This window comes from Bufo gargarizans, chromosome 3 (assembly GCF_014858855.1).
Source record: "Bufo gargarizans isolate SCDJY-AF-19 chromosome 3, ASM1485885v1, whole genome shotgun sequence".
In the NCBI taxonomy this organism is placed as follows: domain Eukaryota; kingdom Metazoa; phylum Chordata; class Amphibia; order Anura; family Bufonidae; genus Bufo; species Bufo gargarizans.
Window position 1 is genome coordinate 477,866,136 of NC_058082.1, and position 23,113 is coordinate 477,889,248.

The 23,113-nt window shown below is 43.1% G+C and overlaps 1 protein-coding gene across 4 annotated transcripts in view; it reads right to left on the reverse strand.

Annotated features, from left to right (window-relative positions):
* The window catches only part of SPECC1 (sperm antigen with calponin homology and coiled-coil domains 1), a 375,500-nt gene that overhangs the window by 96,162 nt on the left and 256,225 nt on the right, over window positions 1–23,113 (reverse strand). For all 4 annotated transcript variants that reach the window (XM_044283769.1, XM_044283770.1, XM_044283771.1 and 1 more), the window contains 2 exons: window positions 7,478–7,620; window positions 1,441–1,541 (listed from right to left, as the gene is read on the reverse strand). In XM_044283769.1, the coding sequence (XP_044139704.1) occupies window positions 1,441–1,541; window positions 7,478–7,620 (244 nt within the window). The remainder of the gene's footprint in view (window positions 1–1,440; window positions 1,542–7,477; window positions 7,621–23,113) is intronic.

Sequence of the window (23,113 nt, forward strand, 5' to 3'; positions counted from 1 at the left end):
GACCTGTGCAGAGGTCAAGGAAAGAATAGAGAGGCAGTGATATCACCTATTGTGAATGGTGGATCCTGTCTTATCTATACACAGAGGTGATATCAGTATAAGCAGGATTACAATGACATATAAGCAGGTAACTGCAGTAAAGTGATCTGTACAAACCAAGATGTGACACCTATTAGACTTAGTGGCCGGTGTGAAAAACTGCAGGATTGTGTTTTTTTTTTTGTTTAATATAGATATTAACATGGAAAATAAAAACAATAGTTCATATTCAGATGACACATTTTCTCCCTACTCGGCCAGGTGATTTTACTTAGCAAGGTATTTTGTATGAGTGTTTAAATCAACCTACCATGCCCGCAGTTGGAGTTCCTGTGGGCTTCAGGAAAGGTGAGCTTTGGCAACTGTTCACATGGTGGGGTGCTGCACGGGGGGCCACTGTGCTGTTTTTCTAGCGGGTTGGTGGGGCACAGTGCTAGGTTTGGCACAGTTGGGCAGCAGGGTTGCGGTTTGACTGCTGGGTCCTGCCGCCTGCCGGATTGGCGCCACAGCGTCGGTGGTCGCCGCGCAGCGCCGCACCAATTTTAGAGTAGGATCCACTCATAGAGGCAACCTTGGCGTGGTGAGTGGGCTTATGCCTTTTGATCAAAATGTACACTAATACCTCATTCAGCATGTAGCATAGGAGGTGGAACACATGCGCTATTTAGTGCTGTTTTCTGCCAAATTAGCAGCGATGACATCATAGCATAGCAGCTGGATGTGCAATTCATTTATTTTCTTTTTTGTATATTATTTTTTTTTTTATTAGCTAGAAAGTACTTTAGATTCTCTAATAATTTAAGCACTTTACTATAAGTGACTTGAATACTGTATGTTAGGCTAGTTTCATACTAGCAGTAAGTTCCTCCAGCAGAGGAACAGCCTGCCGGAAGACATCGTATATACAGTAGCATAGCCAGATACTACCTGACCCCACCGGAGCCCATTGACTATAATGATATTCGGCAGGTATCTGGTGTGTTTTTCCGGCATTAGTGCCAGGATACGGCTGGACAAAAATTGCTGCTTGCAGCTGCATTTTTCTAGCCGAATCTCGGCAGTAATGCCGAAAACAGACCGGATCCCCGCTAAATCTCATTATAGTCAATGGGGCATGGCGGTGCTCCGGCATTATCTGGCTATGCCGGATGCAATGTCTTCTGGTAGGCAGTTTACTGCTAGTGTGAAACTAGCGTTCGGCCGTTGCCTTATTAAACTACAGCACGTGGATGTCCCTGGGGGATCTGTATCTGGGTATTCAGGTGAAGTGCTGGTGGCATGTATTGTTCCGTGCTTACAGCACTTCTGCGTCAGCATCAGAGTGCATGGACAGTCTCCTCTCAGCCCTCGATCAATGTTATCTTCAGAGTAGTTACTTGTGTCTTCTAGTAATGTATATACCTGCATAGGTGATACCGCTGCCGCCGGAGCTGTCCTCACAGGAATCCCACTCAGTGGACTGCGGGGGACAGAATGCACTGAGATATTCTGACTTCCACCACCTGTGAAAAGAACAGATTTTATGTCTAACACTGAGATGTCAGCATCACTATGCAGGTGAAATGATCTGCAAACCCTTACTTCTTCCACAATGTACATAATGTAGAAGAATCCATGTCTGGATAATAATTTTGTACGGATTATGTAAAACGAGCAATGTTACCAATCCTCATCTCAACAATATAATCCATGTAATATCAGTCAGTGAAGACGACTGGACCTAAAAGGGTTGTCCCATCTGAGACACTGATGACCTATCGCGAGGACATAACATCAATGTCATATAGGGGCAGGTCCCACTTCTTGGAACCTTACCTATCTATAGAATAGGTCCCCAAAATGAAGGAGGCGCACTGCTCAAACATGGCTTCCAGCGCTGCATTCAACTCTAGATAGCCAACGAGCCAAACCAGCGCTTGGCTATTTTCAGAACTCCCAGAGTGGTGAGTGGAGGGTGGCCACGCTTGCGCAGTGCACTCTCCTTCACTTCAGGAGGCACGTTCTGGAGATAGGAGCAGGTACCAGAGGTGGGCTGCTCACCTATTTGACACCGATGGTATATCCTAAAGCAGGGCTGGCCAACCTGCGGCTCTCCAGCTGTTGTTAAACTACATTTCCCACCATGCCCTGCTGTAGGCTGATAGCTGTAAGCAGTCTAGGCATGCTGGGAGTTGTAGTTTTGCAACAGCTGGAGAGCCGCAGGTTGGCCAGTCCTCTCCTAAAGATACGCTACCAATGTTTGAGCTGAGACAACCCCTTTAGCAAGGGGACAACACTTCACAAATGAAGCCATTGGAACTGATCTCCAAATAGCATTATATTAGTAAGTTACTTGTATTGCTGTTTCCAGCAGATTTAGGAAAATGATAAATTGGCCAAGGGACAATGACAGTAGAAGTGTAGAAGGGTGACTTCTATGTTACTTAGGCCAAATGCACACGGCTGCGTTCCGCGGCTGAGAGCGGTCCGTGGTATGCCGGACTGGATTCCTGTTCAGAGCAGGAGCGCACGGCGTCATTGGTTGTTATGACGCCGTGCCCTTCATGCCGCCGCTGCACTACAGTAATACACTCGTATGATCTATACGAGTGTATTACTGTACAGCAGCGGCGGCATGAAGCGCACTGCGTCATAACAACCAATGACGCCGTGCGCTCCTGCTCTGAACAGGAATCCAGCCCGGCATACCACGGACCGCTCTCAGCCGCGGAACGCAGCCGTGTGCTTTCGGCCTTAGTTATATCTTCAAAATATTGGCGAGTTGTCCTGAAAAACACCCTTGTCATTGTCTTTAAAGTCATGATTAGGGGAGAATTGGTGGCCAAGGTCTGGTTCCAACAATTGTTCCCAATAATGTTTTCCATGAGATTCTACCCCCACTACTCAGGATAAAGCCTCATTCACATGTCCGTGTTCAAATCCATGAGGAGGAGGTCAGCGATACATCAGTGAAGGATCTGTGTTGGGTCCGTGTGTCCTTTTTTGTCCGTGTTTCACGGACACTGAACAGCTGAAAAATAATTTTCAAAGAATCTCTTCTTAATGATCCGTGAAACACGGATGCAACACGGATGGCATCCGTGGTTTTCACAGACCCATAGACTATAATAGACGTGATAGATCCGTGAACATAGACAAAATAGAGCACGCTTCCGTGCTAAAAACGCAGACCCACGGACCGTGCAAAAACACTGATGTCTGAATACACACATTAAAATGAATTGGGACGTGTGCTGTCCGTGGAGAACACGTACAGCACACGTCCGTGAATCACTGACATGTGAATGAGGCTTAACATAGCATTTTGAAGCATCCTCATTTTACTTCTTATGTTAAGGCAGCCATAAGTTGTTTGCCAACAGTCTGTATTTTGCCAGGACAATCCCACAAAGCAGACTGAAAAAGCTAGTTCTGTGGGTTTTCTTGCCTATTTTGGGGGCATTGTTGGGGGTTGGGTTTAAACCTCCAAATATTTGAGGTTGGAGATATGATTGCACCTAGGAAGGAAAATGATTACTAAGATCACGACTAATGACTTTGTAAAGAATATGCTGCACATATTTCATGAACTTAATGAAACCCTATAAACTAGGTCATAAATGAGGTTGAGATAAAAAAATAAGGATAATTACAGAGACAATTTTTGGGCAACACGTTAGCGTTGGCATTGTTTTCTTACAGCACTATAGTGCTGGTGTCCTAGAAAAATGGTGTATTCCTAGTTTAGTCGTCATCTAGGCTCTTCCTGCAGGCTTTAATTGGGAGAGCCAGATGAAAGCAAAACTTCCTCTCGATTGAGGGGCTACTTTAAATTTGCAAAGAGGATCCTAGTTGTTATATAGTTGAGTCCCAGAGGTTGGTTTTACATCTATCAGACACCTAAAGGAAATGTGTCACCAAACTTGGATCTGCCAGTAAAAACCAGATAGCAACACATGTTCATGTTTTCTAATCTGTTTTTATTTTGTGATTACAGAATTTTAAATTTTTATTTGCTGAACATGATTATGGGGGCGGCCATCTTGCCTGAGCTGTTTTTAACAGCATTTAGAAAGCCTTAAAGGGATTCTGTCATGACATTTTAGGCCTATAACCTAAACATATGGCCAGGTCCGTCCAAATAGCATGAATCCGAAACTGTACTTATTAAATGTTCCTGTGGCTCTATTAGCACATAAACCAGGTTTTTATAACCTGTGATTCACCTACCTAAGGTGCCCAAGGGGACGTCGCTTCATACAGTGTGCCCGGCTGCAGCCATCTCCGTCTGGTGCCCAGCGCCGCCTTCCCACTAGAAATCGCCTCCCTCCCTGTCTATAGTGCCGCCTTCCTCACCTCAGCGCCGCCTCCGCAATCATCCGGTCCCTCAGGTTATGCCTAGTGCGCACGCGCGGGATCTGGAGATAAGCTCTGACAATCACCTATTGTGAACAGTGGATACTATCTTATCTTTACACAGAGGTGATATTATTACAGGCAGGATTAGAATGACCGATAAGCAGGTAACTGCAGTAAAGCCTGTATTACACGGCCTTATTCGGCAGATAATCGCTAACGACCATTTGCATGAATGATTGTTAGCAATCATCTGGCATTGTAATACTGCTGCTAATTGCCCAATGAATGTATGGGGACGAGCGATGGCATAGCGATCGCTCTTGAATGCTACGGAGGTGATCGCGGCATGTAAAAGTAGTGGTCTCCTCTAGCTAGACAGCAGGCGATTGCCGGAAGGAAACATTTGTCTGCCTCATCAGGCTGTGTAATACAGCCTAAAAGTGATCTGTACAGTGGCACCTAGTATTAGGATTAGTGGCCAGTGTAAAGACTGTTTTTTGTTAAAATATATTGACAAGGAAAATTAAAAATAACCACCAAAAATTCTTTAAAAATCTTAACAAAAACGGGATTTAAATAATAGGTCATTTTCTGTTGACAGATTCCCTTTAAGGCCGTCATACACAGAGTATTGTTGGTCGACCACACCATTTTCGGCAAGACTGACCAACATTCTGCTGTGTATGTGTATGTTCCTCTCTCTCCCGATAGATGTTGAAGAGAAAAGGTTCCGAAGTGTTGAATTTCAATACCCAATGCTTTCATTTTGCCGGGAGATAAGCCATTGCCAGATGTGTCTTGCAGAGACTTGCTCTTCTCTCCACTGAAAGACTGAGCGTATATGTGTATGTAGCAAGGCCGGGGTCAGCACCCGGCATACCAGGGCAAGTGCCGGGGCCCACAGCACAGCTGTTAGAGGCCAGAAGCAATGATCGCTTCCATCAATACAGATGTCACTCACCCCTCAGCTCCAAGCGCTCTTCCCCTCCTTCAGGCTGTTGGCGCTCTGAATGGTGAAGCAGGAAGACTTCTCCCTGGTCCATTCAGCCTGCAGGCATGGATTGTGGTGCTGGCCTGTGTGGGAGGAGCCTGCAGCCCGGTAATCTGCATAAGCCCCACCCACACAGTGTTGCAGAGCGATCTGTGCCTGCAGGGAAGCGAGGACTGTGAGCTTCAGGAACGGGACAAGGCGAGTAGTTACTATGTTCTTTTGTTTCAAATACAAAGGGGTCACAGAGGACTTTATTACTATGGGGGGGCACAGAGGTCTTTATTACTGGGAATCAGCCTCTGCTCCTCCTACACAGCAGCACGATGTCTCACAGTATCCTGCTGCTGCTGATAGGGGAGCGCAGATCATGGGAGGAACCAGGTGATTCAGGCGAGGAGTATTTATTGTTTGTTTTTTTCACTTCCTGTGAAGAGGGCACATCTGGGCATAACCACTGTGAAGGGGACACTGTGCACATATCTTGGCATATGCACCGTAAGAGGGCACATATCTTGGCATATCTACTGTGAAGGGGCACATATTTTGGGATATCTACTGTGTGGGGCCACATATATTGGCATATAAACTGTGAGGGGGCTCATATTTTGGGATATCTACTGTGAAGGGGACACATATCTTGGCATATCTACCATGAAGGGGGCATATATCTGTGAGTAGACCTGAGGGACTGAAACACTGGGTAGAAAATAAAAGTAGGCAGATAAGGACTGATTCACATATCCGCTCTGTAGCAAGCTCTGTGTAAGGTATTTAATCTATAATACATGCAGTTTCATTGCTGTAATAGCCGTGAAAAATGCCACAAGGGGGCCCACTGAGACTTTATCGTCCAAGGCCCCACATGAACCTGGAGCCGGCCCTGGTATGTAGGAATTTATAAAGAGAGCTGTTGGCCGAAAGTTTTTGAAGCTTTATGGCCTGTCCTGTGAATATGTAATAACCGCCTTTGATGGTAATAGCCCTTTAACAGTTTAAATAAAATCAACCGTAAGAACATCAGAATGGATATTTTTCCCCTCATTGGGCTCATGCACATGACCGTATGTATTTTGCGGTCGGCAAAAACACCTCTTCAAAAAATACAGATGACGTCCGTGTGTATTCTGTATTTTGTGGAACGGAACAGCTGGCCCCTATTAGAACAGTAATGTGGACAATAATAGGACATGTTCTTTTTTTTGCGGAACGGACATATGGAAACGGAATGCACATGGAGTAACTTCAGGTTTTTTTTGTGGACCCATTGAAATGAATGGTTTCACATACAGCCTACAAAAAAAATGGAATGGACACGGAAAGAAAATACGTTCGTGTGCATGAGCCCTTTGTCTTACTTTCTTCCAAGTACTTTTGTTTCTACCCACACATTAAAAACATGTGCTTAGGTAAACAATTTTTTGAAAATGTAGGAATAGCGTGTAAGGGACATAGGAAACATAAAAGGGTTCTCTGAGACCAATGGTCAGGGGGCGGATATGGTATAAAAAATTAAATGCAAGAGCTTTCCGATTCTAGTGTTGAGCTCCCATATTTACCACTCAAAGCACAATATGCCATCTACATCCACGTCACTGCTGCAAGCCAATCAATGTCCTCAGTGGTGACCTTGATTATATTCTATTCCTGCACAGGTCACTACTGAGGCTTTGGATTGACTGGCAGTGGCGAAATACATGCGGTGGAAATAAAGTGAAAATGAAAGTGCATTGTAGGTATAGCGTTAAGAGCATTGTGGGTCTAGCGTTAAGTGCCTATCGCTTCCCTACCTAGAAGTGTGACATGCCACCTACATCCACGTCACCAATGCTGGCCCTCAGCGTGGACCTTGGTCATTTTCCGTTCCTGCACAGGTCACCACTGAGGCCATGGACTGGCTGGCAATGATGACATGCATGTAGATAGCACCTCACATTAGTAGCAGGAGACGAGGCAGCTTGATGCTGGACCTAGAATGTTCTGAACAGGAGAGTAATTTATTTTTAAAGTTTACACTATGCCTGCCCCCTAACGATTGGTTTCCGATCTTAAACTTCTACATCAGTGCCACTGGACACAGGGAATGATGTTTTCTTATATAGACAGTCTTACCTTGGGGACCCACATCAAATGATTTGATTAAGGACTTGACTGTAGCATTATTTTCATTGGAAGTTGTTGACACTTGACCCATACCATGGCTCTGCCATCTGATACCATTAACTCCATCCACTTGGTCTTCACCCAATAACTTTCTGTGAATTGACAAATTGATCAGTTATGGTAACAATCATACGTCTAATATTTTACTAGTACAAAGTTGGCACCAAGCAAGACAAACCTAGGCTATGAATACTTGGCAGGTATAAATGCAAGACACATTTCCGGTGTAATATTTGGCTCTACAGCACAAAAACTTTGAGACATAATGATATCCAAGTAGACTTGTTCTTGGGATTGGAAGCGTTTCTGCATCAGTGACGTTAGCGGAAAATATAGGCATGCCAATTACCTTCTGTTTAGCTATTCCACTTCTATTAGCCAGCATCATAAAGTGATACAGCAAGTTATTAAACTGTATTACACTATGTAAAACTGGAATGAAAGCATAAAATCTTCTCTACAGAATGCTTTTATCCATCTGCAACTGATCCCAGTCTGCAGGAAATGTAGCAATGCAGAAGAAAAGGAGAGGGCCGGGAGAGATGGAGACCATTTCCTGCCTATCATTAGCCTACAGAAGAAGCAATGAGGGTATAATGTGTCTAATTAGTACTGTACACAGCAGAGATGCTGTAATAATGGACTCTTAAAGAACGCTTGGAAAAAACCAATCACAAAAATATAATTTATAATAAAATATGATATAATTTATCAGGACAGAAGTGTGGAGCATTGTGTGTGACCATCTGTGCCATTCATCCCTTACCAGCTTGTGAGTGCCGTATAACTGCACAATAACTAATCTTATTACTGTACTTTGAGGCTGGGGAGGGTGGACTGAATGATCTGGGCTCCAGGAATTAAATCTAGGAATCTGGGCTCGTGGCCATTTACCACATTAGGGCATATGGATGTCACAGGGTGGTGTAGTACACTCAGGATAAATCTATGAGCCGGGTCAAAGAGCTTCTGAGTATTTCCGACTCTGCATGCCACCATGTAATTCTACATTTTCCTTGCGGTAAAAAATAATATTTGCCTTAAAGGGATTGTCTCACCAAAAATATTCAGCATTTTTCAAACCAGCACCTGAATACTTTTGTAATTGCATATAATTAAAATTTTTGTATAACCAGTGAGTTATTCACTGAAACCTATCTGCATAGCGCCACCTGCTGTTTTCTGCTTTTTATAATTTATCTGTCCTGCTCACTGAGATGGAAGCACATGCTCAGTTCTATCCTTCATCTGCCGCCAGCTGCAGTAGAACGGACATGCCCCCTGAGAAAGGACACACTCCCTAAGCTGCCAGCCTAAAATAAATCTAGCAGACGAAATGGAGCAATGAATGGGGAGGTCTCTGGATCCAAGTGAGGTACGGGGCTGGTTCTAAGTTTGTTAGAAAGAGGCCGTCATGCACTATATGATATCAGATTTTTATTTTTTACATTAAACAAGGGATAACCCCTTTAATTTTTAAAATCAGACCTGTGCCGATTAGCTGATAGCTGCCCTGGATTCCCTTTCTGGGGTGGTCTTGTCATTAAGACATAACCCCTTAGTGGGCCCTTTAAGCATCGACTAAAGCCATGATGCACTCAATTAGATTTTTCTGAAGTACTTCCATTGACCATGAGGTCAGGGTCCTTGGGCACAGCCTTAGCATCTAAATAGTCAGTCCTTCTAGGGTCAAGAATACCCTGCAGCTCTCCATACCCCTGATAAAACTAGAATGGTGCCTAGGGGTTTACACCATGCATATAAATATGAGATACGTTGATACTAAATGACAGCAACTACATGTTGAGATCCTCCAGCAAGAAGCCATTTTTATATATTTCAAAATACAAATAACCTCATATCGGTCCCTGTGCAGAATTGTTGCAGCTTCAACAAACATTATACAAATCTAAATAATCGCCTAATGTCATTAAGATCCAATACATGCCAAGTATTCCTGGATGGCATCAAATTTAATTTTAGAAAAGCAAGTTATAAATAAATAAGAATACAATATTGTAGTAAAGATGTCTATTAAAGTGCCGATATCAAGAAATAGCAGATGCAAGAAAAAGTAAGTGAACCCTTTTGAATTACCTGGATTTCTCAGTTGGTTACTAATAAAGCCTCATTCATACTTCAGTGTTTTGGTCAGTGAGTTCCATCAGTGATTCTGATCCAAAACCAGGATTGGAGCTACACAGACATCAGGTATAAGGGAAAGATCTGCACCTATTCCGAGTTTAGAGCTGCACCTGGTTTTGGCTCAAAATCACTGATGGAAATCACTGACCGAACACTGATGTGTGAATGAGGCATAATAATGTGGTCTGATTATTATCAGAATTGTAGACCATCACAAACTAAACTAATAACTAACAAATAGTTGTACCGTTCATGTCTTTTATTGAGCACATTCATTAAAAATTCACATTATAGGGAGAAAAAGTAAGTGAACCCTTGGATTTAATAGATAACATTTACCAATCCTTTACCAAACATTTTACGCAGCTGCAAACACGATTTGCACAATGTTGAGGGGGAATTTTAGATCATTCCTCTCCACAAATGTGTTTCACCTCATCAGTGCTTCGGTGCCTTCTTCAGGTGAGGTCAAGCTGTTAATAGGGTTATGATTTGGACTCTGATTTGAACATTTCTAAACACAAATTTTCTATTTCAATTATTTTTTAGTTGAGTCAGGGCTAACGTATTTTTGGACAGCATTCGATTGACATTTTTTGTGGGTCGTATGCAGACCCATTCACTTCAATGGGACTGCAAAAGATGCGACAGCATTACGGACAAGGATAGGACTGTTCTGTTATGGCCTGGACGTTCCGTAAAATGTGGAATGCACGTGGCCGGTATCTGTATTTTGTGGATCTGCAATTTGCGGACCGCAAAATTGGCCCCAATTGTGTGCAGGAGCCCTTCGGCTGGGTTCACTTCTGTGCTTTAGCCCCATTGGACTTTCTATCAAGGGTATACCTTTGAATACCTAAAAATGGTATTCAAACATTTACCATGACTGGCGCATTTACTTTAGAGACAATCAGAGCCCAAATTATTAATCTTTATGCTCTCTTTCACTAGCTTCCTGTTGGTTTCTGTTTTTTTTTTTGTTGGACAGAAAAGCACCAAAAAGGCAGGCCATTATGGTTGGTGTTGGTGTTGGTGTACAGTGTTCTTGTTCCTTCAAGCATAGCGTGCTTTTGTCTTATCTGTCCACAGAGCATTTTTCCCAGAAGCATTTTAGAACACCTATGGGGTCTCGGCAAACAAAAAGATGTCTTCATGGACAGCAACGGTTTCCAATGTGGTGTCCTTCTCAGAATATTGTTGTTCAGTGTATTTCTGATAGTGAACACATGAACAGAGGTTTTTGCAGTTTGTAGAGTCTTCCTTAGGTCCTTTGCTACTGCGCTTAGGTTCTTTCTGACCTCTTTCAGAATTTCCCAATGTGCTCTTGGAGTGATCTTAAGAGTTTTCCAGGACCCAGTGGGCACAGCAAACCAACCTTAAGTACTCATATCTTGCATGTGGACGTTTCTAAAATAGTTACCGTCTCAAAGATCCCAATCATGTGACGCACATACAATACCTGAATGCACGTCACCTGCGAATGCACCAGTGAGAGGGATAGTTCTGGCCACATCCATCGACCGGACACCTGGTGAAGGATGCAGCATTGACAAAAGCAGGATTTCCAGAAAAGGAGCATTTACATGATCAGGTTCCCAAGTGGAAGATCCATGCAACTTCATGATGGTAAGTATATCAGGATCTTTCCTTCACAGGCAAGGTATGAATGATTAAGATGAGTTTGCAAGAAAATTACTTTAAGGGCACCTGCACAAGTTCGGGTGGACGCACATAAGATCCACACAAATTTCAGTGCAGTTTAATGTGCGTTTCTAATAGTGGGGTTTTGGCATGGATTTTCAACAGATCTCACCCTTCATTGGAAAAGTGTTAAATCCACAGCTAAAACCACAAACTGAATTATCAGGTTAATTTAAGCATGGAAAAAAAAAATCTACAAAGTGTACATGAGATTTGTTTATTCTCATACACTTGCTACATTGAGGTTTTTCCTCACGAGAATCTGCACGGAAAACCCGTGTGTATTCCACAACAGCCTCTGGGTGTAATGGCAACGCCCCCGTTTCTCCAAAAGGCTCATTTAAATTTTTCTCAGCAATGCGGGCACATATGAACATGGGACAAACACAGATGCCTTCAGCTGCCAAGTGCACATGTAACAGGACAGCCAGTTTCATAGGTACAAATCTGCTGACAGATGCACTTTAAGTGAAACGCCTTTTGCCAATAAGCTCTAGGAGGAGTTATTAATTTTCTCCCTGCACTGTGGACGATTCCTCAATGTGCTCAACAAAAGATGTGAACGGTACAGCTTTTTTATGTTGTTAGTTTAGTTAATTGTGACTAAAGGTCACATCTGTTTAAAAAAGAAAAATTAAACATAAGTCATCTGTCTTTTTCACATCTGCAGCAGAGCTCTCCAGCAGAGAACAACCTGTCGGAGTTCTCCAGATCCGCCACTGCTGGACAGTGCTGCATGACCACCGGCCCCATTGACTGAAATGGGATCTGACTGTTGTCCAGCAAATATGCAAACAACGATTTGTCCGGCTGAATTCCAGCATATTTGCTGGGTAGGGGCTGGATCTTTGTCGCATCCCATTATGGTCAAGGGAGGCTAGCGGGCATGCCATAACATCTGGCTATGCTGGATCCAGAGAGCTCCGGCAGGTTGTTCTCTGCCAGAACAGCCTGCCGTACAGCTCTAACGGTGGTGTGAAACTAGCCTTATTTTGAGCATCAGTTGTGATCAGTTACGTCCAGACATTAGATATTTTTTTACTGGAGAAAAAGTCCTGCACGTGGAGAATAAATTCACAGTACAAAATACACTACACTGTAATAAAAAAAAATTCTTAATTTCATTCCAATAGCTATAACTCTTATTTTTCCATCGAAGTTTTAGTTTTTAATGGCACCATTTTGAGGTACACAACTTACTGAATAATTATTATTATTAGCATTCATTTTTTGCCATAACTTTATTCTCTGGGCCAGTATGATTAGAGCGACACCAAGTACATATAGTGTTATGTTTTACTGCTTTTTCAAAAAAAAAAAAGTAAAAAAAAAAAAAAAAAAAAAGAAAAAGAAAAAAAGAAAATGGTTTTGTATCGCTGCGTGCCAAGACCCATCATTTTTTTTATTTTTCATTCTACGGTTTGAGTGAGGGCTTGATTTTTGTGGGACAACTTGTACTTTACATTGGTATAATTTTGGAGTACATAAGACTTGATCGCTGTTTAGTCCGTTTATTTGTGGCAAAAACAGCAATTCTGGCATTTTTTATGGCGTTCAGTGTACAGGATAAATTATATGATAATTATGTAGTGGTTACGGATGCTGCAATACCAAATAGGTGGAGAAGATTTTATTTCTGCAATTTTGTCCATTGAAAAGCTTATTTTTTGTGGAAAAGGGGGCATTTGTAACAGAATTTGTTAATTTTCAATAAATAAATTTCGATAAAACATTTTTTTAACCATATACAAGTCCCACAAGAAGACTTTGATGTGTGATCTTTTGATCGCTTCTATAATACATTGTACTGCATAAGCAGTATAGTGCATTATAGAAATGCATCATACTGTCACTGCCAGAGAGACGCAGCCTGATGGGCATACACTGAAGGCAGTCCTGGGGCCTTCATTAGGCGCCAGGTTGCCAGGAGAAGACATTGGCACCCCGAAATCTCATTTGATGGGGCGGTAATGGGAAACCCCTCTCTCTAAACCACTTAGATGCCGTGGTCGTTATGAAATGCAGCATCTACTAGATTAAACAACCCAGATCTGCGCTTCTGCAGAAGCAGCAGTAGAGGTACACTGAAAGGAGCTTGTCAGTTAGGGCTCATTCACACGACTGTGGTTTGGTTCCACATCCAAGCCGCATTTTTTGCGGCTTGGGTGCAAACCCATTTACTTCAATGCAAAAGTGCAAAAGTTATGAGTCATGTCCTGTTCTTATCCGTTTTGCAGACAAGAATAGGCATTTCTATAAAGGGCCGTCTGTTCCTTTCCGTTTTGCAGAACGGAATTTGCGGACCTCAAAACACGGCATGTTGGTGTGAACAAGCCCTTAGGCTGTAGGTGAGCAGAGATTGAGTCTAGTTCGGGAATACAGTGGACTTGTGAGCTCTCTCTCACTCTCTTGTTGAACTTATACACTGCTGCTTTTAAGGTCAACAAGGTATTTCAAAGTACGTACCTTAGCCTCATCAGGTCTAAGATGTATTTATTCATGTAAGCAGGCTGCATTGTGAAACCTGGTGGGAAATTCTCCGTAAGGATGAACAGAAATGGCGCATATGTATCTATACTTTGTGATTATGAGAAAAAAAAAACTTTCTTAAAAAGGCAAAAAGAAAGGGCTAAATTTATACTTGTTGCTCACAGCAACTTTTTCTATAAACCTGGACTGCTTCTTGGTGGCTCCTATAAAGAACAAGCTTTATGGCTACTATAAAGAACAAGCTTGGTGGCTGCCTCTTCTCCTGCCATTCTCCACTTCCTGCAGCAGCATTGATGCCCTGACACTGGGACATGTGACCACTGCAGTCAGTCACTGGTTTAGTGAGTCACTGCTACAGCCAGTGATTGCAGCAGGAAGTTGAGAATGGCAGTGGACTTGACAGGAGTGGCAAAGGATCATTGAGTTGAGTTTTCTTATGTGTTTATATCATGCTAAGTGGTTTTAACTATTTTCTCTTCCCTAGACAACCCATTTCATATGGGCACAATGGGCTGAGACATGGTTGGACTCTTCGCATGACTGGGCTGTAAATATTGAGGGTTTTACACCATTTAGGAAAAACAGGATCAATAGAAAAGACGGTGGCATGTGCCTGTATGTGGGGAGTGATCTGAGGACAAGTGTGAAAGAGGCAATTGTGGGTGAGGGTGGTGAGGTTGTTGAAACCTTATGGGTGGAAGTTTCAAAGGGATAAAAACACTGGAAAAAAATTATACTTGTGTAATCTATAGACCCCGCCAACATCACAGAAGAAATAGAAACACAACTGTATAACCAAATAGAGCGGGCTGCACAGGCTGGTACAGTGGTCATAATGGGAGATTTTAACTTCCCAGATATTGACTGGGGTCATGGTTCTGCCTCAACCGCAAAGGGGAGAAAATTCATCAACTTGCTGCAGGACCACTTTATGGGCCAGTTTGTAGAGGCTCCCACTAGGGGCAATGCTCTGTTGGATCTGGTAATTTCTAATGATGCAGAGCTTGTTGGAAAGGTTATTGTTCGAGAAACACTAGGTAATAGTGACCACAATATAATTATATTCCCCCTAAACTATAAGGCTGAGTTCACACGAGCGTGACAGATTAGGTCCGGATGCGTTCAGGGTGCGTTCAGTTAAACTCGCACCATTTTGCAAGCAAGTTCAGTCAGTTTTGGCTGCAATTGCGTTTAGTTGTTCAGTTTTTTCCGCGCGGGTGCAGTGCGTTTTGATGCGTTTTTCACGCGCGTGATAAAAAACTGAAGGTTTCCAAACATCTCCTAGCAACCATCAGTGAAAAGCGCATTGCATCCGCACTTGCTTGCAGATGCAATGCGTTATTAACGCAGCCCCATTCACTTCTATGGAGCCAGGGCTGCGTGAAAAACGCAGAATATAGAACATGCTGCAATTTTAAAGCATTGCAGAAGTGATGCATGAAAAAAAACGCTCATGTACACAGCCCCATTGAAATGAATGGGTCAGGATTCAGTGCAGGTGCAATGCGTTCACCTACTGCATTGCACCCGCGCGGAAATCTCGCCCGTGTGAACTCAGCCTTAGAAGCAAACTCTGTCAGGCAGAGCAAAGACAATAAATTTCAAAAAAAGGCTAATTTCCCTGTGTTGAGGGCAGCATTTCAGGGCATAGACTGGGTGCAGCTACTGTCACATAATACTACTGAGGATAAAAGGGAGAGCTTTAAATCCACATTGAGTAATTGCACAAAAAAATGTATTCGTTTAGGTAACAGGTATAAATGGCTAAAAGTAACCCCACCCCATGGCTGACAGCTACTATAAAAAGGGCAATAAAAGACATAAAAAAGGGCATTTGAAAAATAAACTAAACTAATCTGAGGGGTCAGCTGTAGCATTTGAAGAATACAAAGGGCTTAATAAAATCTGTAAAAAGGAGATAAAATTAACAAAAATACAAAACGAACAGCAGGTAGTAAAAGAGAGTAAAACAAATCCCCAATTTTTTTAAAAATATGTAAATGCTAAAAAACCTAGGTCTGAGCAGGTAAGTTCACAAAATAATGGAAAAGGGGGGGGGGGCGGGGAGGGTAGTCACTGAAGATAAGGCAGAGTTACTAAATAGTTTTTTTTTAGCTCTGTACATACAAAAGAAGAGCAAGGAGCTGATATCTGTGGTGCTGGGTACATCCAGTGATATACTCAATTGGCTAACTGTAGATCTGGTCCAAGACAAGTTAAATAGGGTAAATGTGAACAAGGCTCCGGGTCCAGATGGATTACACCCAAGAGTGCTTAAAGGAGTTCAGTTCAGTCATTGCTGTGCCCCTGTTTATAATTTTTTAAAGGGAACCTGTCAGCGGCAAAAGCCATCCCAAACCGACAGCAGTACCTTCAAGTAGCCGGCAGCGAGTTTCTAATGATGATTTTCTTACTGCATTCTGATGAGGCAGAAGTTTGAAAAACGTTATTTTATCCTCTGTCCGCGCTATTTTCCAGTCAGGCTTAAAGTCAAGGGGGCAGCGGCCTCATTGCTTCAAGTCAAGGCAACCACGGCCCCTTCTCCTGTGACGGACAACTAGCTGTTCGGCAAAGCCAGCCGACTGTCGGGCATAAGCACGGTCAGTCACATCGAAGGGGCAGGGAAGGGGGTCCGGTTACCTTTACTTGAAGCAAGGAGGCTGCTGCCCCCTGGACTTCAAGCCTGACTGGAAAATAGCGCAGACGGAGGATAAAAGAACGTTTTTTATACTTCTGCTTCATCAGAATGCAGTAAGAATATCATTAGAAACTCACTGCCGGCTACTTGAAGGTACTGCTGGCGATTTTGGGATGGCTTTTGCCGCTGACAGGTTCCCTTTAAAGGTTCTCTAGGTACTGGTACAGTGCCAAGTGATTGGCACAAGGAAAACGTGGTGCCCATATTCAAAAAAGGATCTAGGTCCTTCACAGGTAATTATTGACCTATAGGCTTAGAAAGTATAGCTTGCAATTGTATTGAAAACTGGCTGAAGGACCGTGTCCAGAGAGTTGTGGTCAATGATTCCTATTCAGAATGTTCCCAGGTTATAAGTGGTGTATCCCAAGGTTCAGTGCTGGGTCCTTTATCATTTAATTTATGTATTAATGATATTATATTAATGACGGTATTAATAGCACCATTTCTATTTTTGCAGATGACACTAAGCTGTGTAGAACTGTACGGTCTATGGAAGATGTCCATATACTACAAGCTGACTTGAACACTGAGTGATTGGGCATCAACTTGGCAAATGAGGTTCAATGTGGAGAAATGTAAAGTTATGCATCTTGGTAGTAATAATCTCTGTGCTTCATATGTCCTAGTGATGTAACACTGGGAGAGTCACTTATAGGTGTCCTTGCAGATCGTAGATTAAATTACAGCATGCAATGTCAATCAGCTGCTTCTAAGGCCACCAGTATATTGTCATGCATTAAACGAGGCATGGACTCACGGGGCAGGGATGTGATATCGCCACTTTACAAAGCGTTGTTGCAGCCTCATCTGGAATATGCAGCTCAGTTCTGGGCACCAGTCCATAGAAAGGATGCACTGCAGCTGGAAAAAGTACAGAGGAGAGCGACTAAACTGATAAGGGGCATGGAGGGCCTTAGTTATGAAGAAAGATTAAAAGAATTTAATTTATTTAGTCTTGAGAAGAGACGTCCAAGGGTGGGACATGATTAACCTATACAAATATATAAATGGGCCATACAAAAAAAATACGGTGAGAAAATGTTCTATGTAAAATGCGCTCAAAAGACAAGGGGGCACTGCCTCCGACTGGAGAAAAAAAAGTTCAGTCTCCGGAGCGTCAAAGCTCCTTTACTGTAAGAACTGTAAAGCTGTGGAATAGACTTCCTCAGGACGTGGTCACAGCAGGAAGAGTGGACAGATTTAAAAAGGGTTTAGAGTAATTCTTAAAAGTAAACAACATTAATGCTTACGAAAACATGTAGAAATTTGAATCTCAATTCCTTCTGGGATTCGCGTCCCCATCTATCACTTGGTTGAACTTGATGGACTTGTGTCTTTTTTCAACTGTATTAACTATGTAACAAGGACCTGTGTCCTATATAAAATGGAAAACTAGTCTAAGGCCCCATTCATTCAATCCACTCTATATTCTGTGGCAGGAACGTGGACTCATTCACAGTTAAGCCACATTGAATGGAACTAAACTGTAAGCAGACACCAGCCACAGTTTCCAGCGGCATCTATGTGGACTCTACACCAAGAAAGGACATGTGCTTTCTTTGCACGGTCACAGCTATAAACCACGGCCACCTAGAAGTGCAGCATGGCCTTCTATGGAAAACCATGGGAGGCAGATCAAGTGCGTCTCCAGGCAGATTTTTGGAGTGGAATCCACTCCAAATTCTGACAGCAAAAAAACTCTATGTGGACGGGGCCCAAGATGATTCTATTTGCTAAATCAGAAAATAATTAAAATTATGATTTCCAGGCATAAGATGCTATAAATGTCTCCTTACTTAACAGAATGTTTGATCTCATCCCAAGATACTCTGTACCATTTGGAGTTGTCCTAGAAAAAAAGAATTAAACTGTTCTCTCTTGCAAAATTCACAGCCTGCTAACAGATCTTCCAGTGGAAATCTCACCACCATACCAGCTAAAAGTCCATATGTTTTCACATAAAACAGACTTGGAAAGATCACTAAATCCACTCTGCTCCATTAACAGCATGCATGGTAATAAAAACAACCACAAAGGGAATAATATGCATAAGATGCTTTATTTGTGTAGGAAAATATGTCATTTGCATAACAATGGTCTTACTGCCAACAAAACAGAAAATTGGCAGCGTTTAATCACAATCTCAGTATTTAAGCACTTCATAAAAATACGTTAGTTTCACATAAACATATCTGGGATACATTTAGGAGGGCCAAGTGTAAAAGGAAAAGGCGACAGCTCCATTAAAGGCATGTGCTTTTCATTTTGAAGATGCCTGGGCACCACCTTTTCTTCTTTAACTTATACCTCATGAGTGTCCCTCACAAAATATTGGCTTTATAGGAACTCTAAAATCTTTTTACTAAAATTTAAGATTTTACAAAAAAAAAGTTTACTGTTTGACAATGTACATTTTTATAAATATAAACCTATTAATAAGTGTCCAAGAGTCCAGAACAAAAGGGAGGGCCAGAGCCACAAATGGGCCAGAACCTAGTTTTCCCTATATGGAGCTCTAAATCCTCTGCTTCCTCTGTTACTGCAAGTTATACATTTTTTTTTTTGCGGCTCGGATGCGGACCCATTCACTTCAGCAAAAAAAACACAAACAGAACATGTCTTTTTCTTGTCCGTATCACAGACAAGGATAGGACTGGTCTATTGAGGGCAAGACCTTCTGTTCTGCGATTTGTGGACTGCAAAACACAGTACGGCTGTGTGCAAGAGGCCTAAGGCTGTGGCTACACGACAACTTGTAGTCACGCAACATAAGATCACAAGGTTGCGCTACTACATTGCACCTAATGATCGTGAACATTTTTGTGTTATGACCCGCAAGTTACCCCGTTCGCAACATGACGACGGCAGAAGTCCAAACCTGCTGGATTTCTGCCTGACCACATACACAATCATTAGGTGTGAATTTGTACCCCTAATGTTGATGGGCCACAAGTTGCCATGTAGCTCTAGCCTTTAAGGGCTTCTGTCACCCCCACTAAACTCATTATTTTTGTTGGTGTACTTATAATCCCTATCCTGCGATATTGCCATACATTGTTATTAATAATTTTCGTTCAGTAGATTTATCAAAAAAACTTACTTTTAAGACATGCTAATTACCCGTCTACCAGCAAGTAGGGCGTCTACTTGCTGATAGCAGCCGCAGAAAACCACCCCCTCCTTCTGTTGATTGACAGGGCCTGTCAGCATTTAAAAAAATCGCACGCCTGTGTTGATTCGGCGCAGGCGCTCTGAGATGGGGAGAGAACTCGCCTCCTAAGAACTCCCTCAGTGCGCCTGCACCGATAAAATCACCAAAAGAGAAGACGTCATCGGCACAGGCACACTGAGGGAGTGCTGAGGAGGCGGGCCTCCTTATCTCAGAGCGCCTGCACCGAATCAACACAGGCGCGCAATTTTTGAAATGCTGACAGGGCCGGCCGGCCGGAGGAGATCGCGGCTGGCCCTGTCAATCAACAGAAGGAGGGGGCGGTTTTCTGCGGCTGGTAACTAGTATATCTTAAAAGTACGTTTTTTGCTAAATCTACTAAACTAAAATTATTAATAACATAATGTATGGCAATATCGCAGGATAGGGATTATAAGTACACCAAAAAAATAAAATGAGCTTAGTGGGGTGAGAGAAGCCCTTTAAGCAATTATTCATTGTACTGATTCTTTCTCTGGTACTGTGCTATCCAAACCCCAGCAGACTTTTGGGTACTATAGGAGTTCTTATAATTTCATGCAGATGAGACTACAGAATCATCACCATTGCAATCAGTGTACAGTAACCAAACCTACTTGACTAAAGATGGCAACAGACACTAAATAGTGCTACACCAAACAATTGTTCAGCTGAAGGCCATCATCTCTGACAACCCCCTTAAACATATATGTTTGACACAACTGAATGTGTTATTTTAGCAAGAGGGAAATAGAAAAGTGGCTGCCGGTGGTCCCTGTTATACAGTTAGATGAGACACCTATTCAACATCAGACTGATATTCTATGGGCCCCCCAGAGGAAATAATTCTGAGGGCCCACCCTCCATGTATACAGAACGTGTGCACATCTATAGTTTAGGAGGCAGATATATGCTGCAAATGGCCCTTGTGCTTAAAAAAAAGTATGTGGGCTCCCTCTAGTTTGTTGAGCATGAGGCGTTCACCATAGAGTTAATTTCAAGCAATTTGTTTAATGGTCTAGCAACTTCTCTTGCAGATAGTAATCCATTAAAGTTATTTTGAAAAGATGGTGGTGGGCCCTTTTTCCTGCTGGGCCCCTGTGATGTCCAACCCTGAATTGTTTTTTGGTTCAAAGGTCAAGTCCAAATTGAATTCTGCTAGACCCAGTTTTATCAGGGTTCCATTAGCGTGTTAGTGCTTGGGCCCACCGGAGGGTTCTCTGGTACACTGGTGGACCAGCTCAACCCTGCACCCATTGAGTTCATGTTCACACTGATGAGAAACATTATAGACTCACTGGACATTTGCCAAATGCATTAAAGCATACCAATCTATATACCCATATTTTTCGCCCTATAAGACGCACCTAGATTTTTGAGGAGGAAAATAAATAAATATTTTGAACCAAAAGGTGTGCTTTTGGTGGGTTTTGAACTAATGGTGGTCTGTGGAAGACACTATTATGGAGGGGATCTGTGGATTACACTGTTATGGGGATCTGTGGATGAATCTGTGTAAATAGTGAATGACCTCCAATACAGGGGGCGGAGGCCGGCAACTGATATTGGAATGGCAGCGGGGCCCGGTTCAGTCACTGTAATCCATTACACCGGGCACCGCTCACTGTAGTATTCATATGCAACCTGTAGGCATGGGAGCTTTGTTAAACTATAGAAATCCTCTGCAGCAGTATCGCAATTCACGTAGTACTCACTCGAAACTCCAGTAGCAGGCAGGCAAGGCGGCAGCGTAACGTCACTCACTAAGTCACGCTCCTGCTCCTCCCACTTTATGAATGAAGCAGGCGCGTGACGTTACACTGCCACCCAGCCTGCCTGCTACTGGAGTTTCAAGTGAGTACTATGTGGATTGCGATACTGCTTCAGAGGATTTCTATAGTTCAACAAAGCTCCCATGCCTACAGGTTACATATAAATACTACAGTGAACGAGGCCCGTTGTAATAGAATACAGTGACTCCACCGGGCCCCGCTGCCATTCCAATATCAGTTGCCGGCCCCCAGCACCTCCTCCATCCCTGCTGATACATCCCCGGCCGCGCTGTGCAGCATCGCAGCCGGCGATGTATCAGTGTTAAATGGCAGCATTCGCCCCATAAGACGCACTGGGGGAAAAAGTGCGTCTTATAGGGCAAAAAATACGGTATATAAAGAAGGACATAAGTATGTATGTATGTTCCGGAATCATTCAAAAACGCAACCATCGATTCCAACGAAACTTGGTATACAAATCCCTTGCTACCTGGAAAGAAATCTTGTGGGGGTCACAGCTCTCTAGGACATACCTTTCCTGAGATATTCCCAAAAAATTACCTGCATTAGCCAATACAAGCCTGCAAGTCTTTCTCTTCATATCCCAACTGCCATACACACGGTCACGTGTCCCTTATCAGCCAATAGAAGCTTGCAGGCCCTTAGTCTCCACATATACACTGTTTTACTCCAGGTTTCCATAACAACCGAGGCTAGGGCTGTACGACACATAGGGCACAACTACACTGCTACATGTGTCGCGCGACATTGATGTCAAATCAATGTCGCGCAACAATTTTTATAACGATAGTCTATGGTCTTGCACTGCGACAGTCGCAGAAAAATCCACCTTGGATGGATTTCTTGCAACTGTCGTGTCGCAGTATGTCACATGTCGCACTGCGACACCATAGCCTATCATTATAAAAATTGTTGAGACAAAATGTTGCCCTAGCATTAAAAGGGGCAGAGCGCTGTGGAGGTCACTGTTAAGGCAGCAGGGTACTGTGAGGTCACTGTTAAGGCAGCGGGGTACTGTGGCAGTCACTGTTAGGGGGACGGGCCCCTGAGGAGGTCACTGTCAAGGGAGTGGAGTGCTCTGAAGCTCACTGTTAAATGGGTGGGCTGCTATGAAGCTCAAAGTTAAGGGGATGGGCTGCGGCAGAGGTCCTATTTTAAAGTGGCGGGGCACTGGGGGGGGGGGGGCAGTGTTAAGGGGTGGAGGACTGTGGAGTTCACTGTTAAAGGGGCGGGGTGCTGTAGATGTCACCGTTCTAGGGAATACTGTCGATATCTTTTAACGACATACACAAACATTAAATGAAATAGATGAAATATCAGTGCAAAGCCGGGTCCTTCTGCTAGTTATTACAAGTATAAACAGAACCACAATCCCTCCTCAAACAGTTGTAGATGTATTTTAGATGTAGAACACCCAGGAATGCTGCGTGTAACCTACACGTTGGGTCTTTTTCTTCCCTCTGCATCATTTCTGTAAACATTCAGGGGGTCATTTATCAAGCTGTAAAGTAGAACTGGCTTGGTTGCCCATAGCAACCAGAGTCCACCTTTCATTTTCCAAAGGAGCTGTC